This window comes from Dasypus novemcinctus, chromosome 17 (assembly GCF_030445035.2).
Source record: "Dasypus novemcinctus isolate mDasNov1 chromosome 17, mDasNov1.1.hap2, whole genome shotgun sequence".
Classification (NCBI taxonomy): domain Eukaryota; kingdom Metazoa; phylum Chordata; class Mammalia; order Cingulata; family Dasypodidae; genus Dasypus; species Dasypus novemcinctus.
This window is the reverse complement of record NC_080689.1, coordinates 95,116,631-95,142,575: the sequence shown is the minus strand read 5'-3', so window position 1 is coordinate 95,142,575 and position 25,945 is coordinate 95,116,631. Positions and strand designations below refer to the sequence as shown.

The window sequence follows — 25,945 nt, the reverse complement described above, 5'->3', positions numbered from 1 at the left end:
ACTTTACTTGTGATGTTCTTAATTAATTTTGTCTTTACTAATTGAGTATATTAACCTGGATGATATTAAGTGAATATGAAATTAAATATAAAGAGGAAGGATGTAGACACAGTATCATTTTATGTCTTTATAACTTTTAGCAAACTATAAACATTAGATGGACTTATTAATTTATATTTAGCATTTCATGGGTATGGGAACATGATTTTTATTCTAGTCAACTTTCTGTTCATTATAATTTTTCAAAATTAACTAGTACACTGACTGAAGGTAAATGGAAATTAAAAGTGCAGGAAAATATTCAGAAGAGCTAGTGAAAGAGCTCTTCCATTCCTTTTATAATCATTATTCATAAATTATAGAGCTTAAATAGTGAGCATACAATCTATAATATACATTAATATACATTACTTCATCTGTTTATTAACCTTACTCAGTTGGTGATATTTTTTGATATGACATTAATTCTAGTTTTCAAAAATAGAGGTAGAAGTTCTATATGTTATTGTATCCATTTTTCTGTTGCTCAGTTTCCCAATAGGGATTAGAGGTCAGAATGGAAGTTGAAACTAAGTCTCTAGTCTATCTTCTAACTCTATAGCAAAGCGAGTAACATTCTTTTTAAAGAATTATTTTATTTATTTCTCTCCCCTTCCCCCCCACCTCGGTTGTCTGTCCTCTGTGTCTATTTGCTGCGTTTTCTTTGTCCACTTCTGTTGTTGTCAGCAGCACAGGAATCTGTGTTTCTTTTCGTTGTGTCATCTTGTAGTGTCATCTTGCTGTGTCAGTTCTCTGTGTGAGCGGCACCATTCCTGAGCAGGCTGCACTTTCTTTTGTGCTGGGTGACTCTCCTTACAGGGCACACTCCTTGCGCATGGGACTCCCCTACACGGGGGACACCTTGTGCACTCCTTGTGTGCATCAGCACTGCGCATGGGCCAGCTCCACATGGGTCAAGGAGGCCCGGGGTTTGAACTGCAGACCTCCCAGGTGGTAGATGGACTCCCTAACCACTCGGCCAAGTCCGCCGCTGTGAGTAACATTTTGAAAGCACTGGTTACTTTACATGAAATCTTCATTAGATCTTTACATTAAATTTTCATAAATTACTGAATATTTCAACTCATCTCTAAATGAATGTCTCTATCGGCTTTGGAAAGTTAAAAAATGAGCAAAACAACCTAGAATATGCTATGTTTTCTCATAAAATGTAAAGCATTCAAAATAAATGTTCTTTTAAATTATTTATGTGCAATTATAGGTACTTATTCTGTTTCAAGTGGCTCCATTTTTATTCAAACATCCAACTTTATCCTGTATTCAATGTGAATTTTAGGAAGCCAGGAAAGAGGACGGTAATGGAAAAAGGGAAAAACAAAAACTAGCAAAGAATCATGACATTTCCTGAAGCATTTAACAACTTAAACAATGCTTATGAAGTGGTGGTGATTTTCTATTGATTTATTTTAAAGTTACTCTATCTTTTGTTCTTCCTATTTATTCTCTCTTCATTCTCTTTAATGTCCTTTGTAGAAGCCAACAATATTTATATTGAAATATTGTTGTTTATATTTTCATATTAAAATATATTTTCTGACACTTATTTGTTTACTCAACAGTATTACCTAGTATACTCTATTATAAGGAAAGCATGTGAGGAAAATAATTTAATCTTGCCTTTAATTTTACAGATTGAAGGGATATGAATTTGGCTTGTTCAAAAATTCACCATTCATTCACTTTTCCCAAATGGGTATAAGACTCCTTAGTGACAGTGAGGCAAAGAAAAAAAAACATTTAATGTAACAATTTTGTTTCAAGTCCAAATTTTACCTTTAACATCTTATATTTATTATATCCAAGCTATATAGTATTCTTTTAGAATTATACTTATCAATTCATTGTTTTTCATCATTAGAATTTACCATTTGAGTCCAGATATATGGAATAGTTTAGGCAAGAAAGTAGTGTTAATATTTAATATTAATAATATATTTCAAATTAAACAAGAAAACATTGAAAAACATTAAAATTTAATTTCATCAATATATAATCCCCAAACCATGGAAAATGTCAGGTTTGGAAGCAGCTGGTATTCAATATTGAATTATGAGTCCATTTTTGCTATTTTTTTCTCACTTCCCTATGCTGTAAAGCCTACCCTTTGAGACCTTACTTATGAAAGTTTGGCAAAAGAGCTAGGATATCACTTTAATTTTGAGGCAAATGTATAAAAACCATTAGATACTGACTATTTGGATAGCTGGAAAATGTTCTTTATACAGGTTTTTGGTTTGTAGTCACTTGTCTACGCCACAAAGAATCTTATAAGAAACAGTATCTTTGGAATGTGTAACTTTAAAGCGAATGGATCACAGAATAGTCGGTGTATAAAAGCACTCATCTTCATTATTTGTTCATGGCGTTACATGCTTATTCTGCATTTTAATCTACCACTCTTCTCGGTGTGGCTTCCTCATCTGGGGTAATACTCAGGGAAACTTGGCCAGTGAGCCCTGTCCTCCCGCAGGTAGATGGGCTGCCTGGGGCTATGTTCTCAGCACTAGTGAAAAAGATGGAAACAAGGGGGTAAAGCACTGTTCCGGGAGACCACAGTCTTTGGGGATGGGAGACACATAGATGAAAACATCAAGAAGGAAAAGAAGACAGAAAGTCCTATTTCTTCTAGCATGCAGAGGAAAGATCTCCTGACCAGAGGCTGGTTGAGGAGAGACCCAAAATGAGGATGGAGGCATGGGCGGCTTCATTGGAGTGGGCCTGGGGTCCTTCTGTTGTTCAGGCGTGGTGTAAATATAAGAGCTACATTTTTTAGATAATAATGTCTCTTGATTTTTTCAGAGAAATTACTAAAGGGAGGGACTTATAGTATGAATCTCCAAACTGTTAAATGGTGAAAAATTGAATTAAGAAGGAATAAAACCCAGCACAACACAACAAAAGGCAAGGGGGAAGAAAATACAAGGTGAAATATGTAAAATATGAAAAGAAATAGGAAGTACAAATACCTCAATCCAAATACAAAGTAGTAATAATTTCAAGTGATTTATCTCACAGTAATAAATGTTTATCAAATTAGATATTAAATAATAATTGTATAGTTATATGGTATTTTATTAACAGAATTGAAAAATGTAATGGCTTAGGAAAGTTTGAATATGAAAGATATAAACAGACATACAAAGCAAATGCCACAAAAACGTGTGTGGGGTTTCTGTATTAATGAAAGGGAAATTAAGAGAATTTAAGATAAATACAAAAAAAAACAACAACATTATCAGAGCTTGTTTTAGTTTCCTAGTCTTGAAACAGATACCACAAAATGTGTTGGCTTAAGCAATGACAATTTCCTAGCTTACAGTGTGAGGCATGAAAATGTCCATCCAAATCAAGACATCATCAAGGCGAAGCTTTCTTCCTAAAGACTGGCTGCCAGTGAACCTCGGCTTCTCGGCCACATGACAAAGCGTACAGCAGCACCTGCTGGCATCTCCCTTCTCTTCTGAGCTACATTAATTTCAGCTCTTTATTTCCTGGCTTACTCTTCTCCTTCTCTGTATTCATGCTGTTTATAAAGGGCTTGAGTAATAAGATTAACTGTTGCAATATCTGGTTTTTGTAAAGCCCTTTATTTTATTTACATAATTAAAGTAGCCAGGAAAAGAATATCCTTTTCTCCCAAATTATACAATTATTTAGCATTTTATAAATTCAAGACTCTGAATAAACACATGAAAGCATTCTGAAAATTATTAGTCCTGAGGGAAACATAACTGAAAATCATAATTTGATACCACTACACATGCACAAGGGTGACCATGACCAATAAAATGAAAACTTAGCGTTGGAGGGAATGTAGAGAACATGAAAGCCTTGTGCATTGTTAATGAAGAGGTGAAAAGGTTACCGCTGCTGTGGAAAACTAGTGTTTTTGTGCCATTTCCTCAATTAGTTATAAAATTTGCATTTGACCCCAAATTCCACTCCTTGTATATATCCCAAACAATTTAATACAGCAGACTCAAAACAGATACTAGTACACCAGTGTTCATAGGGGACTTGCTCCCAGTAGTACAGAGCAGGAATAACCCAGGTGTCCACCAAGAGATGAATGCATCAGCAAAATGTTGTGCATGTAAACAACAGAATATTACTCACCTCTAGAAAGAAATGAAACTCAGAAATATGTTGCAACATGGATGAAACTTGAAAACATTATTCTGAGTGAAATACACTAGGCACATAGAACAGATACTATATGATTTCACTTTTACGATATCTAGATGCAGCTAATTCATAGTGACAAAGTAGATTACAGATTACCAGGCAATGGGTCTGAAGGAAGAGGAAGGTGTGGATTCAGGGAATACAGTTTGCTTTTAAATTGTTTAAGTTTTTAAATAAAAAGAGTCTTGGAGATAATAATTGATTAAGAAATGGCACCTATCTTCCTGGAACTTAAACCAAGATATGTGTACCTTTTTGAAAAGGAACAAACAATTTGGGAGCATAGAATAAGTAATCCGAATATTAAGAATTTCTGTGTTGCATTTTGCTTCTAGGAAACCATCGAATTAATGCTTTAACCACCAGGTATTATAAAGAGTATATTGCAGGTCTTAAGAAATGTAGTTGCAAAGAAAACAAATATAGCATTTTTCTGACATTAGTTATTTAAAAGGTACAAAATTTAAAGTATCTTTAAAATTTTCTTACTAGACATGTTTTTGTCTATAGGAAATTATCTAAAAATTGTCTTATAAATTTCAAAAGAAAGCACAAAGGTAGTGTCAGGAGGCTGGTAAATTAAAAGAATTGTGGCGTAAAACAAATTGTGGTTTATTTTTCTGTTTTTGTAAACATAGGGAATGAGAAAAATTGGCATTTCATTTTTATTTGGTGATATTGATTAGAGCGTAAAAATATAGCTTAATGAGGTACTATTTAGACTGAAATCATTATTTTCTTTGCAAAATATATGGCTTATAGGGTTTGTTTCTTGAGTAAATTTATATTAATTTACAGTTTCTCAGAGATGTCACAGATGCACTTAAGAAGGCCATGAACTAAATGCTACTCACAATTGAGAGGGAAGGAATTTCATGTAGAAATAAAAAAGAAGTTCTTATCATTATTTGGCTTCCATAGTGCTTAGAAGGTAGTTGACAACTCTAGACTCTTTTGCTAAAAATGCTTGATTTAGAATCAGTTGCTTGCATGTTGTCATCTCCTTTCTTCATTGCCACTGATCAAAGCACATACGGTGTTCAGGCACTGAGAGTAAAACTACTGCATTGGCCGATAATTGCAGCAGTTACATAGTTACACAGCAGTAAACATGTTCCAGTTAGATGCAGCTGCTCTAGATACTGTGTTTAACCTGATCTAATCTCAAATGAACTTGCTATGAGATGCCCAGACTGACTTTGTAAAGACCCAGAAAATTCAAGGGAGAAGCCTGTGCTAACATTTGTTGGAAAACAAAACAAAACAAAACAAAAACAAACCAGGGTGAGTGAATGCTCTTTCTGGATGATGTGTGCATAAAGACCTGGGGGACAAGTGGAGTGTGTTGCTAAGCAATGGTCATGTACCAACAGAAGGGTAAGAAGAAGAGAAGAGAAATTGGAGAAAAATGAGATAAAAACAAAACTATGATATCAGAAATCTTGGAAGTGGCAAAATTAGGGACAAATATTCACACAGCCTGCCAGAAAAGCCTGTTCATGGGCTTGAGGATTATCCAAATGGAAATATGGAGGGATTTGGATCTGGAAAGTAAACTATGAAACCAGGAACTGAAAATTTTCAGTGTTTACCATAAACAATGAGCCATATTCCTTGGCTACCCTTTCTCTCACTCTCTCCCAAGTCCAATCCATCTAACATTCCCATCTGTCTTAACTAGAAAATACATCTAGACTGCAACCAATTCTCATAAATTCTACTATTAAAACTCTGGTAGTGCTACTTTTGAGGTTTGCCTGGAATTTTGCATCAACTTCTTACTCATCTCCTTCCTTCCATTTTGTTCGAGTACATTATCTATGTATTTTTAACAAAACAAATCAAAGGAATTCTTTTAAACCTAAATGTTAATTTTGTGTTGGTTCTGCTCAAAATCATTCCATAAATTCCCCTTTCCTCCCGATTAACAGTAAAATCAGGCACTGTCTTCCACTCTATATGCAGATTAGATCACCTCTTACTGTAGTACCTCCTCCCTCTGCTCCAACCCCATTGGCCTATATCTTAGTTCCCCAGCTGATACTACAATTACCACACATTGGGTTAACTTAGCAAGAGGAATTCATTGTCTCATGAGATCAGAGTGTAGCAGGCTTGCTTCCTGCTGAGTTCAGGTCAGTAGCATTCTGGCTGGTCGGGAATCCTTGGGTTCCTTGGTTTTCCCTTCACAGAGGGATGGATGTCTTCTGCTTTCTCTTTTCAATTCCATTGACCTCCTGATTCTAGCTCCTCCCCTTGATTTTCTCCCAAAGCTTGGAGTAATAGGTTTAACACACATCCTGATTCAGTTGGCGACATCAAAACTAAAAATAACATCTTCAAAAGTTCCCATTTAAATTAGGATCACACCCTCAGGACTGGATTCAGATTAAGAGCGTGTTTTGATTTTTTTTCTTCCTTGTGCACCTAATTCAAGCCTCCCTGCTGTTACTTGAGCCTACTGGGCTTATGCCACCTCAGGGCCTTTTGCATTTGAAATGAACGTTGCCGAGATTCATTTGCATTGCTATGAACTGCTGATGGGTAATGATATTTTTCTGTTTGTGGTAGCAATTGCTACAAAAATATGGTTTTGAGTGGATTTTTGAAATTTGTGTGGTTTTTTTTCTGTATTATTCCATATAATTTTTTGTCATCTTCTCAGTTCCGCATTCATTCTGTTAAGCAGCATGTGGCTGAGTGGTCACCGTTAGTAAGGCAGGCTCATTTGATGCTGAAGAACAGTTTTTTACTGTGTCCAAAATGCTGTATGGTGAGCAGTGATGGGGAGTCAGGGTGCAGTGACTTTCCAGTGGAGCAGTGACAAGCTGAGCCTTGGGAGCCTCCCAGAAATTGTTTTTTACCACTTGCTCCTCAAGGCAAGTCCAGAGGCTCTGCGCAGCAGGGGAGAAGTCCAGCCCAGTGTCACCAAGCAGCTGTCCCGGGAGGTTTGTGCTAGAGACAGTATCAATGTGGAGGCATTTCATAGCTTTGCTGGCAGTAAGAGTCCACAGCACCTTCAGTCTCCACCCCACCAAAGTCAGGGAGCAGTCAGTCCCAGAGCCTCTGCCACTGAACCTGCCTGGGATCCCAGAGGGCCTCTGTTTGTTTTATAGACAAGGAGTTTAGGGCCCGTCCTGACTTCCGATGGTACCAATGTAAGAAGTTATTAATCCTTGAAATGGCCTTGCCAGTGACAGTGGCACTCTCTCCTGGAGACACAGATGAGGAGGATGGGGACTGAGTCAGCAGGATGTCTCATCTGGCTTCTAAAGTGAAAGATGAAGGAATCATGAGTTAAATCAGATGCAATCTGTACAATTTGAAAGACTGAAAATGGATGAGTTATGTCACCCTTATAAACCAATATTTGCAAATCTTCAGTCTCTGTCATATATATTATAAAATATAATTGTCTGTCAACTTTAAATGACCGTAAGTCCTCTTCTTTGGCCTCTTTCACCTCTTTCATAGCAAAAGGTACCACAGAAGCTGAGCATGGCTCCCAGTCTGAGAGTGCTCAGCCAGGGCTCCCTATGCGGCCTGAGCACTGGTAAAGCTTCCCGAGCCCGTCTCTGGAGAGACATGCCAAGCAGGCAGGCAGAGGGCTTAGAAGGTGGACCTGCAACACGTGAAAAGCTGCCCTCAACTCCATGCTGTTTCTCCAGGGCAGAGTTGGCAAAAGATGGCCCATTTGTCAAAGCTGGTATCACGAGTTCTTTCTCTTTTAAAAAATTAAGACAGTAAGATTCAAAACCATAAAATTCACCATTATAAATTAAATATTTTTATTTTTTTATTTTTTATTTTATTGGCAAAGGTATGTCATCATCACTGCTAATTCCGGAATATTTTCGTCATCTCATCTCACAAAAAGCCAGAACCCATTAGAAGTCTGACACCATTTCCCTATCTTCACATCTGACAACTGCTAATCTATTTTCTGTTTCTATGGATTTGCCTATTCTGGGCAATTTCACATAAATGGAATCAAATAATATGTATCATTTTGCATCCGGCTTCTTTTCCTTATAATATTTGCAAGATCCATCCACTTTGTTACATGTATTAGTATGTTCTTCTTTTATAGGGCTGAAAATAGTGTTACATTTTACTTCTTACTCTAACTTGGACAATAAACTGACCCTGACCTTGACATTTCAACTAGCTCTCCAGCAGGGAGAGCCAGTAACACATGTCTGTCCAGGAAAAGGTCACCAGTGACAGTGCTGGCAATAGGTGTGTAAACTGGGGCCAAGTTTAACAAGTTCCTGACCCATTTGGCATCAAAGAACATCTTTGGGGCCCCTCGTCACTTCTGATGGAATGAGTCTGGAACTCCTTTGGCCCCGACAGTCAGGTGTGTGCCGGCTGCTGATGCTTCAAGTTCCTCATCATCACAGGGCCTGCAACAGCCTCCCAGGTTCCTAGCCCCAACACCAGCCTTTCCTGTTTCGTGAGGACGTGCTTCCCGATCTGCTTCCCTTTTCCTTGGCATGTGCTGCATACACTGTCTGAACTGACCCAGGTACCGGGATGTTTTTCTATAGGAGCCTGAGAGGAGGGTGAGGTGAGCATTCTGAAGGTATTCAGAGCTGAGTGGTTAAGGAGGACCTGGGGAGAAGGTGTTACACCTTGGATCAGATGCTCCAATGATGGCTATGTGTGGGCGATCAGGGGGCATTTTCTTCAAATTCAAATTAATGTTTAAATTCCTAATATTTTATATCACTTTGGACCATTGAGATAGATTAAATAACCAAAATCTTAGGAAGACTCAGATTCATGGGTGAAGATACAGGAAGACTTTTATTGTGTGTGTGTTTGTGGAAGGAAAAAATAATCCTTAAAATATCATCAGAATTAGTGCAAAATAGGTAGCTGTTGCCCTTGGGTCTCCAGAGGCTAGAAGTACCCTGGACTCGCCAATGCTGAAGCACGGGTCAGTGGTTTCCCAGACTTAGAATCTAAGTTCTCAGTGGTGTCAGAACTTCAGGACTCCTGGAGCCAACTTGAGAAGGTACATTGCAAAGGGTTTATGGAAATTTAACTTTTCACCCAATTCAGTGTTCATTAAAGTTGTTGTATTTGACATTTAAAAAGACATTTTGAGAAGGAAGAAAAATACAATGGGATTTATATTTGTCCTGGAAGGAATAAATTCTTGCTTTGTAAGTGTACCTGTACGGATAAATCCAAATCAGTTGTGTTCACACATAAGGTGACAATAACATTTGTAGTCCAAACCTGGGCTCATTGCACAGTGACCATATGCTCCTAAAATAATTATAGAGCAATTACATGACCTAGACTGTCCTGTGTAAACCACACATATGAGCAGTGTAAGCCTTCCCCATTTATTTGTAATCCTGTCCCCTTTAGAGCTCTAAAAATAGATTATTTCTCTAGAAAGGGAGGCAAAACAAGCCCATTCAGAAACTACAAAACATTATCACTGTAAACTCCTTGCTTTTCTGTTGTTCTAGGTCCTGCTTTTAGGTGCATTAACATACCAGAAAATCATCTGTTAGTGAAACATTTACATTTTAGTTATATTTTCTGACTTTAGAGGTGAAACTGTTATTCTAGGGGTAGGGGTCCTATCTGTTTCTGCAGCTAATAGGAGGCACATCACTTAGCTAAGCCAGAATAAGAGTTCTGGTTTATTCTGGTGCCACAGGAACTAGTAGAGAATCATATTCTAGTCACCCATGGTATATCTTGTCTGTTTTTCTTTTTATCTCAGATAGATTCAGGGTCTTTTTTAAAAAAATAGTTCTTTATATCTCAAAAACTGTTGTTTCATTATGCTATAAATTATTGCTACCAACAATTGACAGCCAGCTTTTCTTACACAATAATGGCTTATTGTTGTAGACGCAAATGAACTGAGCTGTGTACGCTCCAAACCAGTGGAAGCATCTCCACCCCAATCCCCTGACAACCTTTGTTATGCCCAGATGATGTAATTCTGAAATTGAGAATAACAAAACCCAGGGACAGCAGCTCTGCATTCTGATGTCTCCCCCACTGCCTTCCGCCATGTGCATGGCAGAGCTTCTCAGAGCGCTCCTAGAGCCTCTCCACTGGGTGAGGAGGGCGGGGGTCATCGCAAATTCAAAAGCTCTTTACACGCTTTCCGGCTCTGTCTTTTGCTGCAAAATGTTCTCCTATTACAGGACACCTCAGCAATCTCTAGAATAATTCCATTTCCTTTATAATGGGCCATTTTCAGAAACTGTTGCTCAGAGATGTACATAAGACTGTCCCTCACTCAAAAGCCCAGTATCGGACAACAAATGATATTGTCACCTTGTCTGTGGACATGTTTGTAAATACATGCACACTTTAAAGCATGTCTTTTCTCTTATTACCAGAGGCAATAAGAGGAAAAATGTCCCACTGGGTTCCCCCCTGAAGCCGTGCCAAGGTTACAGCAGAAGGAGCAGGATCATGTGGGTTTACAGAAGCAAGTTAGACCTCAGAGCTAGGACTTAAGTTGCCTTCATATTTCTACCTTTGAAAATGTCCCCTGCTCCCACCCTGCCTTTCGCTTCCTTATACTTTGCCCGCCTGTTCCTCGTAACCTCTCTGTATTATGGCCCTTCTCAGCAGCAGTTTGTACTGCTGCCTCCCTCTGCCCCTCCTCCCAGCCACTGCTATCTTCCCCCTCCCAGCCGATCGCTGTTCTCCCCGCCTCATTTCAACCGCCCTCATCCCGCATCCGCCCCGGCACAACCTCGGAAACAACCCCCCTCTGCCATCAATGGCTTACGTCCTAAACCGCAGGTCCGCCCTTGCCTCTGCAGCCAATCCTCAGCTGCCCCACGGACATGCCCCTCCCACAACCTCCCCGCCTCCATGAGACTATAAAACCCCATGTACTTCCCGAATAAAATCAGACCTGCGCATAGACCTCGTCTCCGTGGTTCTTCTTCCATCGAACCGCGCATCCCCACCAAGCCTTGAGCCGCCCGCTGCCGCCCCGGTCCGGCCGTGGCGTAGGCCCGATCCCCGGCAGCGACTCGCCTGCAGCGACCTGCCTGCAGCGCCGCAGCGGCGGCCACATGAAAATAGTACTGAATTTAGGTTACAGGAAGGAAGCTATGTTAATCTCTATGCTTGCAAAGCCATCAGGATTTAGGTTCTAGAACCTGCAGTGTATCTTGGAGGTCTCTGCAGCATAAGAATACTAACATACTTTTTTGTTTTTTCACTTGTTAAGAATATATTTTGTGTGTGTGTGTGCTCTACTCTGAAGACTTTCACAGCTTTGCTACAGAGATCTCTATGTATCAATGAGTGTGGGGAATGGAAATATTTACTGAATATGTGCACACTTTGCTTCTGTAAACATATTGAATTCTTGGGCTTTCCTTTCTGACCTTTCTCTTGGGGTTTAAGAGAAGCAGATATAACTTTATCTCACTGGATTCTGACTAAAAAAATAATTATATGCCACAATTATTCTCATTTTTTAAATTATTTTAAAAGCTATATAGATTATGCAAAATGTTACATTAAAAAATATGAAGTTCCCAAAAGACAAAAAGAGAAATAAAAACATATGACATACACAAATCCAAAGAGAATATGGCTAATGTAAGTAATTCCTTGAGAGTAATAACACTGAATGTCAATGGAGTAAACTCACCTCTCAAGAGACACAGATTGGCAGATTGCATAAGGAAATATGATCCATCTATATGCTATCTACAAGGAACCCACCTTAGAGTCAGGGGTTCAAGGAGGTTGAAAGTGAAAAGCTGTAAAATAATCTTACAAGCAAACAATAGCCAAAATAGGGCAGGGATAGCTATACTAATATCAGACAAAAGAGACTTTATAGACTTTAAATGAAAAACTTGACCACAATTATTCTGTTGTTGCTTTGTTGCTATTCTGCAATGTTTAATATGGTTGAAAGAAAGGACTTAGAAATTTCATTCCATGGTTCAGGGCGAGAAGAGTGTTTCTACGTCTGGCATTGCAGAAAGCTTTTCATCACCCCTGTTGTGCTAGCAGCCATTTTCCAGCCACAATGGTAGCTGCTAAACAAACGGAACATGGCAGAGCCATGAACTGGAAACACATTTGATCTTATTTTAAGCCACTGACTCAACCAACCTTGAAACCCATCCTTTCTCTGAACATCTGTTAGTTGCACTGACAGCATTCCATGAGATATAACCCTTCACATTTGTTTCTCAATTATTAAATATTATATACTGGGCAGAAGATTCTGAATAACCTGGTCTCCTTGTTACTTTTATATTGTTGTAGATTATATCACAAGTTTCAACTGAACTATGTGTTACTGTGTGTTATTTTTAAATTTGATTTTTAATTTTTAAATAAGCTTTACATTTCATAAATATTGCATAAAAATATAGGAGATTCCAATATATCCCACCCCTTTCCCATCCCACATTTTCCCCCATTAATAACATCTTTCATTAGTGTCGTACATTTGGTACAATTGAAGTGTTTTTGCTACTAACCATGAAGTAAAGTTTCCATTATAGTTGACAATTTTATAGGTTTTGACAAAATATATAATGGCCTGTATTCTTCATTGCAATACCATGCAGAACAATGCCAATGTCCTCAAAATCTCCCCATGTTACACCTATTCTTCCCTCTTCCTCCCTTTAGAACCTCTGGTAGCTATTGTCTTTACATCAATGATAAAATTTCGACCATTGCTAGAATGATACGTCTACTCTAGTCCATCTTTTTTTTTTTTTTTTTTTTTTTTTTTTTTTTTTAAAGATTTATTTATTTATTTAATCCCCCCCCCCCCCGTTGTCTTTTCTCTGTGTCTATTTGCTGCGTCTTGTTTCTTTTGTCCACTTCTGTTGTCGTCAGTGGCACGGGAAGTGTGGGCGGCGCCATTCCTGGGCAGGCTGCACTTTCTTTCGCGCTGGGCGGCTCTCCTTACCGAGCGCACTCCTTGCCCGTGGGGCTCCCCTACGCGGGGGACACCCTGCGTGGTGCGGCACTCCTTGTGTACATCAGCACTGCGCATGGGCCAGCTGCACACAGGTCAAGGAGGCCCGGGGTTTGAACCGCGGACCTCCCATGTGGTAGACGGATGCCCTAACCACTGGGCCAAGTCCGTTTCCCTCTAGTCCATCTTTGCATGCCCCTCTTATGTTTGTTTTTCCCTCAATCTTGAGAGGTTTGGAATGCAGTTGCCCACTCTGTTTCTGATTGAGAGGAGGCCTAGGTCCCACTGAGAAGATGGATGGAACTGTCTTGCTTGAAGTTGTAGATACCCCTAGTATTTTCTGATGGACATTGTCCACCATCATTCTTTTGTTAGTTGTCCTGAGACGGTCCAATGAAATGGAGAGTAGGTGCTGCAACTCTGATTCAGGGCTCAATTGGCATGTGAACAGACTGAAGATTAACCTAACTGGACATGTATTTAACTAGGATAGTGGTAATTTTAGTTTCAAATTAAAGGAGCAGCAGAGCCATGTGTAGGGAAATTATAAATGATTCTAATTCTATTACATTGAGGAGCATATATTCCAAAGTAAGGCCCAATGGCAGGGTGCCAAATTCTTAAGATTGTCTGCCTACCTGTCATGTCTAGATATCTCTAGAACTGTCAGGATTCCTGCTGTCTGAGGCACTGTTTACTGTGACAATCACTGAGATCCTACTCAGACATGCATAAGTGTAACCTCTTGATTAGTCATTTTCTGACTCACTTTGAAGTCTCTAAGCCATAAAAACTCCTACTATTTAATATGCCTCCTTTTTGGTCAAGATATTTTTCCAAATGTGTTGTGAGTCAGTGCATGGTAGTACATCTCTCAGTGCCAGGGAGCCTCATCCCTGGGAATCATGTTCCGTGCTTGGGGGAAGGTAGTGCATTTATAGACAGACAATAGTAAGATTTGACAACAGAAATTCAAAGAGTAAAATGGACAGAGTAAGTAATGCCTTCATAGTAGTAACACTGAATGTCAATGTATTGAAGGCCCCAAAAGTGGCCACAGTAGTTGCTTAGGGGAGGGAGAGGGAAGAAGTGGTATGATGTGTGGACATTTTCAGGACTTGGAGTTGTCCTAAATAATATTGTAGGACAAATACTGGGCATTATATATCCTGCCATAACCCACTAAATGTACTTGGGGAGAGTGTAAACTACAATGTAAACTATTATCCGTGTGGTACAGCAGTGCTCCAAAATGTATTCACCAAATGGAATGAATGTGCCACAATGATGAAAGAGGTTGTTGATGTGGGAAGAGTGGGGAGAGGGGGTGGGGGTATATGGGAACCTCTTATGTTATTTGAATGTAACATTAAAAGAAATAAAGAGAAAAAATTATTGGTGCTCCCTGTGTCCTAACCCCTGGAAGAAAACTTGCAATATATTAATGAGTCACTGGTCAAATTTTCATAACTTAAACTGGGAAATTTTAAATATGTAGAATAAGTTAAACCCAAATATCAAAGAGCAAGGGAAAAAAAACACTGGTAAGAAGAGAAATTGTTTTTCAAAATAAATTCACCAACATATTCAGATGCCTAGACATCAGCAAAAAAATATTACAAGCCATAAGGAAAGAGGAAAAGATGGCACAACTAAGCTAACAAACCAAATATCTTAAAGTGATACAGGATATAAGACAACCAATGACAACCACACCATTCTCCTAAATGAATTTTAAAATTATCAAGAAAATATGACTAAAGAAATAATGGATATTAAGGGAAAAAATAGGTGAGCATTAAGAAAAATTTGAAAGTCTGCAAAGTAAGGTAGCAGGCTTATGGGAATGAAAGGCATGATGGATGAAATTTAAAACACATTAAAGGTACAGAAGAGCAAATTTTAATTGCTCAAAAACAGAATTAGTGATCTCAAAGACTGAATATCTGAACTGGAAAATGCAAGAGAAAAGAGAGAGAAAAGAATGGAAAAAGGGCAGAAAGAATATTTAAGGAAATAATGACCAGTAATTCGCAACCCTTAGGAAAGACATAAATATAAATATCCAAGAAGGACAATGCACCTCACACAGAATAAATCTTAATAGAATTACCCCCAAGATACCTACTATTCAGAATGGCAAATATCAGAGATAAAGAGAGGATTCTGAAAGCAGCAAGAGAAAAGCAAAGCATCACATACAAAGGAAACGCCATAAGATTAAGGGCTGACCTCCCATCAGAAACCATAGAGGTGAGAAGAATGTGCTCTGATGTTTTTAATATACTGAAAGAGAAGATCTGCCTGACATGAATTCTGTACCTGGCAAAGCTGCCCTTCAAAATGAGGGTGAGTTCAAAGTCTTCACAGACAAACAGAAACTCATTGAGTATGTAACCAAAAGACCAGAATTACAAGAGATAGAAAAGATAGTGCTGCACCTTGAAAATAAAAAAAACAAGGGTGAGGGATTTGAAAAAGGTGGAAATGAAGACTAATAAGAAAGGTATACATACTAAAGATTAAGGAGATCAAGAAAGGAAGGATATGGAAACAGAGAGCCAAAGGACAAAATAGATGAAGTAAGTAGTGCTTTACATTAATAATATTGAATGTTAATGGTTTGAACTCACCAATCAAATGGCATAGACTCATAGAATTGATTAAAGAAAAATGGCAATCTCTATATTTTCTACAAGAGACACCTCAGACGTAAGAACACAATGCAGTTAAATGTGAAAGGTTGGAAAAAATTATTCCATGCAAATAGTATCCAGTAAAAGTCTGGGGTAGCAATACTAATACAGGGCAAAATAGATTTCAAATGGAAAACTGTTAGAAGGGGTGAAAGCCATTATATATTGCTGAAAGGGAGAACTCACTGCTTTAAATATGTAGGCACCTAACCTGACTGATTCCAGATACATGAGGGACCCACTGGCAATACTCGAAAAAAAAGAGCAAACTAATCCCAAATCAAGTTGAAGGAAAGAAATAGTAATGATCAGAGCAGAAATAAATGAAATAAAGAACAAAAAAAAATGGAGAGAATTAACAAAATGAAAGTTGGTTCTTTGAGAAGAGCAACAAAATCTACAAACATTTGGCTAGACTGAAAAAGAAAAAAAGAAGATGCAAATAAATAAAACCAGAAATGAGATCAGGATATTACCACTGACACTTCTGAAATAAGAGTGATCATAAGATGATACTAGGAACAACTGTAGGGGAAAAAAAAAAAACAACTAGATACTATAGAGCAGATAAATTCCTAGAAACACGCAAACCTCCTACACTAAACCTAGAAGAAATAGAAGACAACAACAAACCAATCACAAGTGAAGAGATTGAACCAGTAATCGAAACCTCTGAAAGATGAAAACCTAGGACTAGATGGCTTCACAGGTGAATTTTACCAACCATTCAAAGATGATCTAATACCAATCTCCTTGAGGCTCTCCAAAAAAAATTGAACAGGAAAGAATGCTACCAAACTCTTTCTTTGTAGCCAACATTACCTTTATACCAAAACCATATAAAGAAACTCCAAAAATACAAAAATACAGACCAATATCTTTAATGAATATAGATGCAAAAATCCTCAGCAAAATAATTGCAAACAGAATCCAAAAGCACATTGATAGAACTATACACTACAATCGAGTGAGTTTTAGCGCATCTATGCAAGGATTGTTCAACACAAGTATATCAATTTTTGTAATAAGCCACACTGATAAATTAAGGAAGAAAAATCATACAATCCTCTCGATGTAGAAAAGGCATTGGATGAAATATAATACCCTTTCTTGAAAAAATCTCCAAATGATAAGAAAAGAAGGGAGCTTTCTCAATATGGTAAGTGTATGTACTCAGTGAAGAAAGTGAAAGCTTTCCCACTGAGATCAGGAACAAGACAAGGATGCCCATGTTCCCCATTGTTATTTAATATTGTGCTAGAGAGTCTAGCTAGAGCAATTAGGCGACCTAAAAATAAAAGGTACCGTGGGGGGGCGGGGGGAGGAGAGAAATAAATAAAAATAAATAAACCTTTAAAAAAAATAAATAAAAGGTACCAAAATAAGAAATTTAGAAGTAAAACTTTCACTATTTGCTGATGATATAATCCTATATCTAGAAAATCCTTAAAAATACACAACAAAGTTACTAGAAGCAATACATGAGTTCAGCAAAGAGACTGGATACAAGATTAATATGCAAAAATCAATAGCATTTCTAATGAAAGAAGTTGTTTAGGTGAGAGGAGTGGAGGGTGTAGGAAGTGAAGCATATGGGAACCTCTTATATTTTTTAATTTAACATTGTGTGTGATCTATGTATCTTTTAAAAAAGAAAGATAAAAAAAATAAGAAATAAAGGGAAGGAGATGTGGTTCAAGGGATAAGGCTTTCACCTACCATATGGGAGGACACTGGTTCTATCCCTGGGGTCTCCTGGTAAGAAAGAAAAAAGAGAAAGCCTGCCTGCACGGTAGGTCAGTGCCCATGTGATGAGCTGAGTGTCTGCTCACTGAGCTGACTGCCTGTGTAAAGCCTGCATTGTGAGCCAAGTGCCCATGCAGCAAGCCAAGTGCTCACGTGAGTGCCTGTCCACTAAGCCAGTGCTTGGGTCATGAGCCAGTGCCCATGTGATGAGCTGAGTGCCCACAGCAGTGAGCCAAGTACCTGAACCACAGCAGTGAGCCAGTGCCCACAAAGGTGAGTCACACAGCAAGAGGATGACACAACAAGAGATGAAAGGGAGAGTCAAGGTGAAGCACAACAGAAACCAGGAACTGAGGTGTTGCAGGAGACAGGGAACCTCTATCCATCATCAGTCCCCAGGATTGAATCTCTGTCAATCCTAGAGGAGAAAAAATGAGAAGACAAAAAGAGAAATGGATTCAGAAGATCACAGAGTAAATGGACACAGACAGCAAAAACAGCAGGGTGGGAGGAGGGGGAGAGAGAAAAAAGAGAAGTATAAAGTTGGAGGACTTTCACTTCTGGACTTTAAGGCATATTACTTAGCTACATTGGCAAAAGCAGCATGGTAATGGCATAAAGATAGACACATTGACCAATGGAACCAATTCTAGAACTGAGAATTAGACACACAGATCTACAGTGAAGTGATTTTTGATAAGGTAGCTAAGAACTCCCAGCTTCACCAGACTGTCTATTCAACAAACGGTGCTGAGAGAACTGGATATCTCTAATCAAAAGAAAGGGGACCTTTATCTCACACTTTATACAAAAATGAACTTAAAATGTTTCTAGGACTTAAAATAGACAACCATAAAACTCCTAGAAGAAAATGTAGGAAAACGAACTCAAGATCTTTTTGCAGGCGGTATTTTCTTTTCTATTTTTCTTCCTTTTTCACTTACTTTTATTTGTTTTTATTAAATTGTCTTTTTTTTAAAGATACATAGATCACAAAAAAATTGTTACATTAAAGGAAAGGTTTGCTGAAAAGCACCATCTACTGGCAGGTTAGAAAAGTCTCTCCTGTCCCTATCCCCAGGACCATTTTGATGCTGTCTGCATTTCTTTAGAGGGTCCATGGACCTGTTTATATAACTTAATTAGGGCATTTTTATAGATTTAGAATAAGTTGAAGAAAATCAAAGAGTTACTGTGAAACAAAACCTCTCAATATTAAAATCCTCAGAAAGAGAGAAATATTAACAGAGTAAACTCACCAACATGATTAGATGAGACATTAGAAAAAATTAAAAGCCATGCTATGAAACAGGAAGATATGAGCCAGCTGAAAGAAAGTATTAAAAATCCTGATGAGACTTCTGAGCAAATAGCATCAGAGCATGTTTTCAGGGCTCAGCTCTCTTAAAAGAACAATGAAAGAAAGGCAAAAGGCTGATCAAGGGAGCTGCTTTGGGGATCTGTAGGTCAGGAGAGTGCTGCTAATCATTTAAGAGAGAGAAAAAGAGAGAAGAGGCTAAGTACAAAATAGTGAGTTACACACCCCCACAGTTGTGAATAGGACCAATCCCCCAACCTCAAGGTGAGTAGACTCAGGAGAACTGGTGGATTACTGTGGCCAGCTGAAAAGTGAATAGAGGTCTTCTTCCCTGGGAAGAGGGAGAGTTCAGGGAAAGAGTGGAGAGTATTTTCTTTTCAGCGAGTTTGGTCAAAAGGTTTGCATTGAATCTTGGCCCTGAGCAGCTTAGCAAATGGAGGTGGAAAGAGACACTTCTCTGAAAATATTTGCAGAAGAATGCCATGTGCCAGCAGGCTGGGAAACTAAAAGAAGGAAAAAACAGTTTTTAGAGACACTTATATCCCAGGACCCTTGGATCTGCTCTGCTGTTAATTAGTGGATGCCTGCCCACCTTTTATTAATTTAAGCATGGCAATTTTAAATTTTTAAAATAAGTTGAAACAAAATTAAAAGAGGAGCTGGGAAATGAAAACACTAAGCAAGAGAGAGAAATTAAGTCTCAGAGTAAATTTATCAACATAATCAGATGCCTAGACATGAGAAAAAACTAGAAGCCATACTTAAAAGGAGGAAGATAAGGCCCAGGCAAACAAACAAATCAAAAATCCTGATGAGACACAGGATTTAAGACAAATAATCAATGATGTTAACACAAGCCTTCTAAATCAATTCAAGGAGTTGAAGGAAAATATGGCTAAAGAGTTATAGGATATTAAGAAGACATGAGGAAAGCATAAAGAACAGTTTGAAAACTTGCAAGCGGGTAACAGATCTTATGGGAATGAAAGACAAAATGGATGAGATTAAAAATACATTAGAAGCATATAACAGCATATTTGAATTGGCTGAGGACAGAATTCGTGAATTAGAAGACAGAACATCTGAACTCGAAAAGACAGAGGAACAGAAAGTCAAAAGAATGTGAAAAATAGAACAGGATCTCAGGGAACAGAATGATAACATGAAACACATAAACATATGCCTTATAGGAATCTCAGGAAAAGAGTATGGAAAAGGGCCAGTTAAAATAGTTGAAGGAATAATGACAGAAAATTTGCCAACCCTTAAAAAGACATAAATATCAATAGTGGAGAAAAACAATAAAACCCAAATGGAATAAATTCAAACAGACCTACTCCAAGATGTCTACTATTCTGAATGCCACAAGCCAAGATTAAAAAAAAAATTCAGAAAACAGCAAAAGAAAATGAATTCATCACAAAAAAAAAGGGAAGGTCAATATCAATTAGTGCCAAACTATCAGAAACCATGGAGGAAAGGAGGCAGTAGTATGATGTATTTTAAGTCCTGAAAGGAAAAAACAAAAAACACCAGCTTAATTAGATGCCTAGTTTCTTAAAAATTTTTATTTTGCTAATCACTCCTCAAAAATGAGGTTAAATTTAAAGTCTTCACAAACAAAAACTGAAAAAGGTTGTTACCACTAGATTGGAATTTTGAGGGATACTAAAGGAAGTGCTGCAGTCTGAAAGGAAAATACAATGATGAATGTTTGTAGAAGTGTGTAGAAATGAAAATTATTAGGAAGAGTACCTAAAAGGGTAAAATCACAGACAATAGTAAGAAATGACAGCAGAAAGTCAAAGGATAAAATGGATGAATTAAATAATGCCTTTACCATAATAACTGAATGATATTGGCTTGCAAGCCCCAATCTAAGGATATGGACTGACTGAATGGAGAAACAATATGAGCCATCCATAGGCTGTCTACAGGGACGCCCCTTAGATGCAAGGACACTATTAGGCTGAAAGTGAACGTTTGGAAAAAGTTATTCCATGCAAATAACAACTAAAAACGATCACGAATAGTGATAGTAACATCACAAAAAGTGTATTTTTTAATGGAAAACTCTTATAAGAGATGGAGAACATTAAAACTGTTCTAAGAGATGAAGGACATTATGTATGAACAAAAGGTCAATTCAACCAGGAGAAATAAAAATAATAAATACTTGTGTATGACTTATTTCACTTAACATGTCCAGGGGATGAGGTGGGATTAAGAAACAAGAAGTAAAGCCTTAACATATTCATGGTTCCTGTTTGGGTGATGAAAATGTTTTTGCAATGAATGTGTTGACGGTAAAACAACATGAAAAAATATAATTAACAAATGAAAAATATACCTGATATGATTAAAACAGGAAATCCTAGATTGCATATATGGTTACAGAGTAAATTAAATCATGGATACTGGTTTACAGTACAATATAAAAATGTGCTATCATCAATTGTAACAAAAGTTCTATATCACTGCAAGATGTTAATAATAGGGGAGTATATGGTATTCCAATATTTTATGTATGACTGTTCTGTAAAACACTTCTCTAATGAATAAAAACAAAGAAAATATCCTTTTTTAAATTCAATGTAATTTTTCTGATAAATTTCACATGGAAATGTTGGTAGATCCAAATATGAGAAAAAATATTTAAAATTGTACCCTAGGCATCAAGGGAAATAATGGCCGTTTTATATATATATATATATGTATGTACACATAAGGTAATTGAAATGTTATCTTACTGCAAATAAAAACACTTGAAAATTAAAAAGGGAAATAAATAAATACTTACGCACCTAAACTGGGTACCCCAAAGACATGATGCAAACACTGGCAAACCTGAAAGGAGAAACAGATGTCTCTACAATAATAATTGGAGACATTAATCCACCATTCTCAGCATTGGATAGAACATCTGTTTAGAGGGTAAATAAAGAAACAAAGAACTTGAAAAATATGATAAAAGGACTAGACTTAGAATGCAATACAGAGAAAGAGAAAGAAAGCCGTGGAAGCAAGAAGCTGAAAGCAATGAAACCCAGAGAGAAGGGAGATATGAGCAGATACCATCATGTGCCTTGCCAAGTGGCAGAGGAACCCAGGTTCACTAGCAGTCAGGCTTGGGAAGATAGCATCACCTTGATGAAGCCTTGATTTGAGCATTTTTCTCAATCTCAAAACTGTAAGTTTGTAAGCTGATAAATTCACATTGTTAAAAGCCAACCCATTTTGTGTTATGTGCTTTAAGAAGAGGTGGAGCAGACATCACCAACCCAAGATCCACAGGATGGAGGAATAAAATATGGATTAGAGTGGACTTACTGGTATTCCACTATAGAACTATTTTGACTAGTATTGGAAGCAACTGTGGCATTGATGTTGAGAAAGTGGCCGTGGTAGTTGCTGAGGGCAGGGAGAGGGAAGAACAGATGTGATGTGGGGACATTTTTGGGACTTGGAATTGTCCCAAATGATATTGCAGGGACAGATGCTGGACATTATATATCCTGCCATAACCCACTGAATATACTGGGGTGAGAGTAAACTACAGTGGAAACTATAATCCATGCAGTGCAGCAGTGCTCCAAAATGTATTCACCAAATGCAATGAATGTGCCACAATGATGAAAGAGGTTGTTGATATGGGAGGAGTGGGGTGGGGCACTTGCCTTTCATGTGGGAAGTCCCAGGTTCAGTTTCTGGTTCCTCTGGGAGAAGGTGAGCAAACAATGAGCAAACAGATGAAAGATTTATTGGGGGAAGGATAGGAGAGGATGGGAATAAACAAAGCAAATCAATAAATCTTTTTTAAATTATTAAAAATAATTAACCAATATGCCAAGAGTTATAATGGTGAAAGCAAGAGTAGATGGGCAGTATAACAATAGAAACTTTTATACCCTATAAGAAATTAATTTTATTTTGGGTTATACACTTTTTTGATATGTGATATTTGGGGTTCTAAGGTACATGAATAAGAACATTTAAAGCAACTTCTTTCATAATTGCAAAAAAAGAGAAACATCAAACATTCTAATCAACAGCTGGTTTCAAAATTATAGTATAAAACAACAATAAAATACATGCAACAAATATTTACATGAATAAATTGCAAATAAGTATTGCAAAATAGATGTAAAATTAAGGAGAAATGCTTTTTACAAGAGAAAATATATAGTATGAGACAGCTTATATAAAGTTCTACGCAATCAAAAAAAATATAGTTACAGAATTTAAAATCAAGGGAATTTTTACTATAAAATTCAAAGAAAGGGTTCAGCATCAAGGGGAAAAAGTTTTATTGATGCTAAAGTTCACATGGAATTTCAAGGAGAGAGGCACCAGAAATGTGAGTATAGAAATCATCGCTGTTAGTAAATTTTAAAATATACATACACATAAGGATACCTTGATGGAATACCAAGCACAAAATATGATAATTGAGGGAAAACTGTAAAATGTGTCATCACCCTGTAAACCCAACTATGTGGTGGAACAAGAACATGGTGAGAATATGACTGAGTGGTAGTGCCTTCCTGGTGGATGTCGGTCTGTGTGGGCACCTTTCCTGACTTCCTGAGAAAGGGACCCTCAGCTAAGGTAATGATCTCATAGTAGATGAGCTATAGAAAGATGAACTTATCAATTAGACATGGAAAAATACATGCTTAGGATGCTCCGCCTCAAGGGAAGTTCTTGGAAGCTTTAGAGATGTTTTTCTGAGCAAAAGTTGAAATCCCGAGAAAGAATTTTGTTTTCTGTAAAAAGACCACGCCTCCCTGCCTCAATCTCTTTCTCTGAATATTTCCATGGTGAGGAGTGATAAACCTTTGTCCAGCCTGGCCACACATTGCCCTACTGACCCTTAGTCACGGCATTGCCCCAGGGGAGGAACTCTCAGGCCCATCAGGTTTGGAACCACAGTAGATGCGATTGTATGTTTATTATCTCTCAAAGGAAAGCTTTATGGAATCACTGATTCTGCCTGATTTGTTCATAAAACAATGTTCTATGCACAAAACAGTTCACAATAATGGCTATTTGGGTAAGTTTGCAATTTTATATTTTATTATATCTTTTCTTTTTGTGGAAATTAGTGAAGAACTGTTCTTTCTGATGTTGGGAGCTGAAGTTATTTCACCTATTACCTCCAGGCAGAACTGTGACATCTTACATCTCTTACATCTGCTGCAAAAAGGATTGGGGATGACTTAAAATGTGGTAAAAGACGATGTCAAGTGTGACTGATAAATACCTGGTGACTCATTTTCAGAGACAGTGTTTGCTTATAAGGAGATATTGGAAGTCTGATTTTGGAAATATTGATTTGTCTTTGGATGCCCAAGAGGAAATTGATATACACATATGTATATATATTTCAGAAAGAAGTCAAAGAGAGAATCATCAATCTGTTCACTATATTCTCATTTTATCTACTTGAAAGAATACAGGTCATGTATATTCACATATTTATGTTTTATTTATGTTTTGAAATTATACACTCAAAAACCATATTTATTGCAAAATTAATTTATGTGCTCAAAAGTGATTGGAAATTTTTGAAAATTACAGTTGATTATAGAAACATTTTACATTTTAAAATTGTGCTAACTATGTTGAAAAGTATAGTCTTAAATTTGGGACCTTTAGTGGGCATACAATTGATTGCCTATGATAGTGATATTTTTGTCTTCTATTCTGTGTCTTCACAACACACTGTGTAGCTTGCTTTTTTTTATACTCTCCGACACTTTGCCTAAGCCACGTGGATACCAGGCTGACCTGCTCAGAGCTCTATTAATGGGGTTTCCTTGGAGACAGAGCCTGAGTGCATCAGACGGTTTAGCAAGATGAAGTCACAGTCCCAGCTCCTCATTCTCCTGGTGCTCTGGGTCTCAGGTGAGAAATTTAGAAGATCAATATTCTTATAAATTTGGAAAAAAAATTGTAACTTATAGTATGAGCAATGTAGTATAAAATGGGCTGATTATTTATGATGCATAAGAAATCCCAACTCTTTGGGATTTCTTATATATAGAAAGAGAGAGATTTGGGATTTCTTTATATAACACACTTTCAATGTAATATATATATATAGAGAGAGAGTTGGGATTTCTTTATATAACACACTTTCAATGCAATATATGATTCTAACACATTCCTAATTTCAGGTGCCAGTGGGGACATCGTGATGACCCAGTCTCCAGTCTCCTTATCTGTGTCTCCGGGAGAGATGGCCACCATCAACTGCAAATCAAGCCAGAACATTTTATCCAGCTCCAACCAGAAGAACTACTTGGCCTGGTACCAGCAGAAACCAGGACAGGCTCCTAAACTGCTCATCTATTATGCATCCACCCGGGAATCTGGGGTCTCCGACCGATTCAGTGGCAGTGGGTCTGGGACAGACTTCACTCTCACCATCAGCAGGTTTCAAACTGAAGATACGGCAGATTATTACTGCTATCAACAATTTAGCTACCCTCTGACAGTGTTTCAGCCTCGAACATAAACCTCATCTCCCAGATCAGTGAGTCCTGTAGCACCAGCTGCTTCCTCCCCTCACAGACTTGAAACTCTATGCTTCCTCCATCTGTCTGAGAACTGTCGTCATTCAAGAGATTGTATCCTAGAATTCTGCATGTTCCTGTGACGGTATTTCAAATTACTGAACCAATAAAAATCTGTCTCTTATTCTCTGAGAAAGGGTCTCATGAGTTTTGTCACCCTGATGAACGATTCTCTTTTCTTATGCTTCCTTGGTGCTGAAAATTTCCCCATCTTAATTCTTTATTCCTCTGGTCTTTGTCCTTATTTGCCATCCAACTCTGGCTCTTCCCAAAATTAAATCCTTGATCTTCATATTCAAAACTTCCCACATGAAAGTTCATCTTTCTCCCTTCCTAGACCCCTCTGTGGGACGGTGCTTTCCAGAAAAGCATCTCAAGCCAATATCATTGAAGGTTGTTTCCTAGTCCACCT

The 25,945-nt window shown here is 37.7% G+C and overlaps 1 gene segment (V, D, J or C); it reads left to right on the top strand.

Moving 5' to 3' along the window:
* Positions 1-24,813: 24,813 nt before the first annotated feature.
* LOC101441538 (immunoglobulin kappa variable 4-1-like) lies at positions 24,814-25,548 on the top strand. The segment is given in 2 exon segments: positions 24,814-24,862; positions 25,135-25,548. Coding segments are annotated over 2 exon segments (390 nt in total).
* Positions 25,549-25,945: the final 397 nt, after the last annotated feature.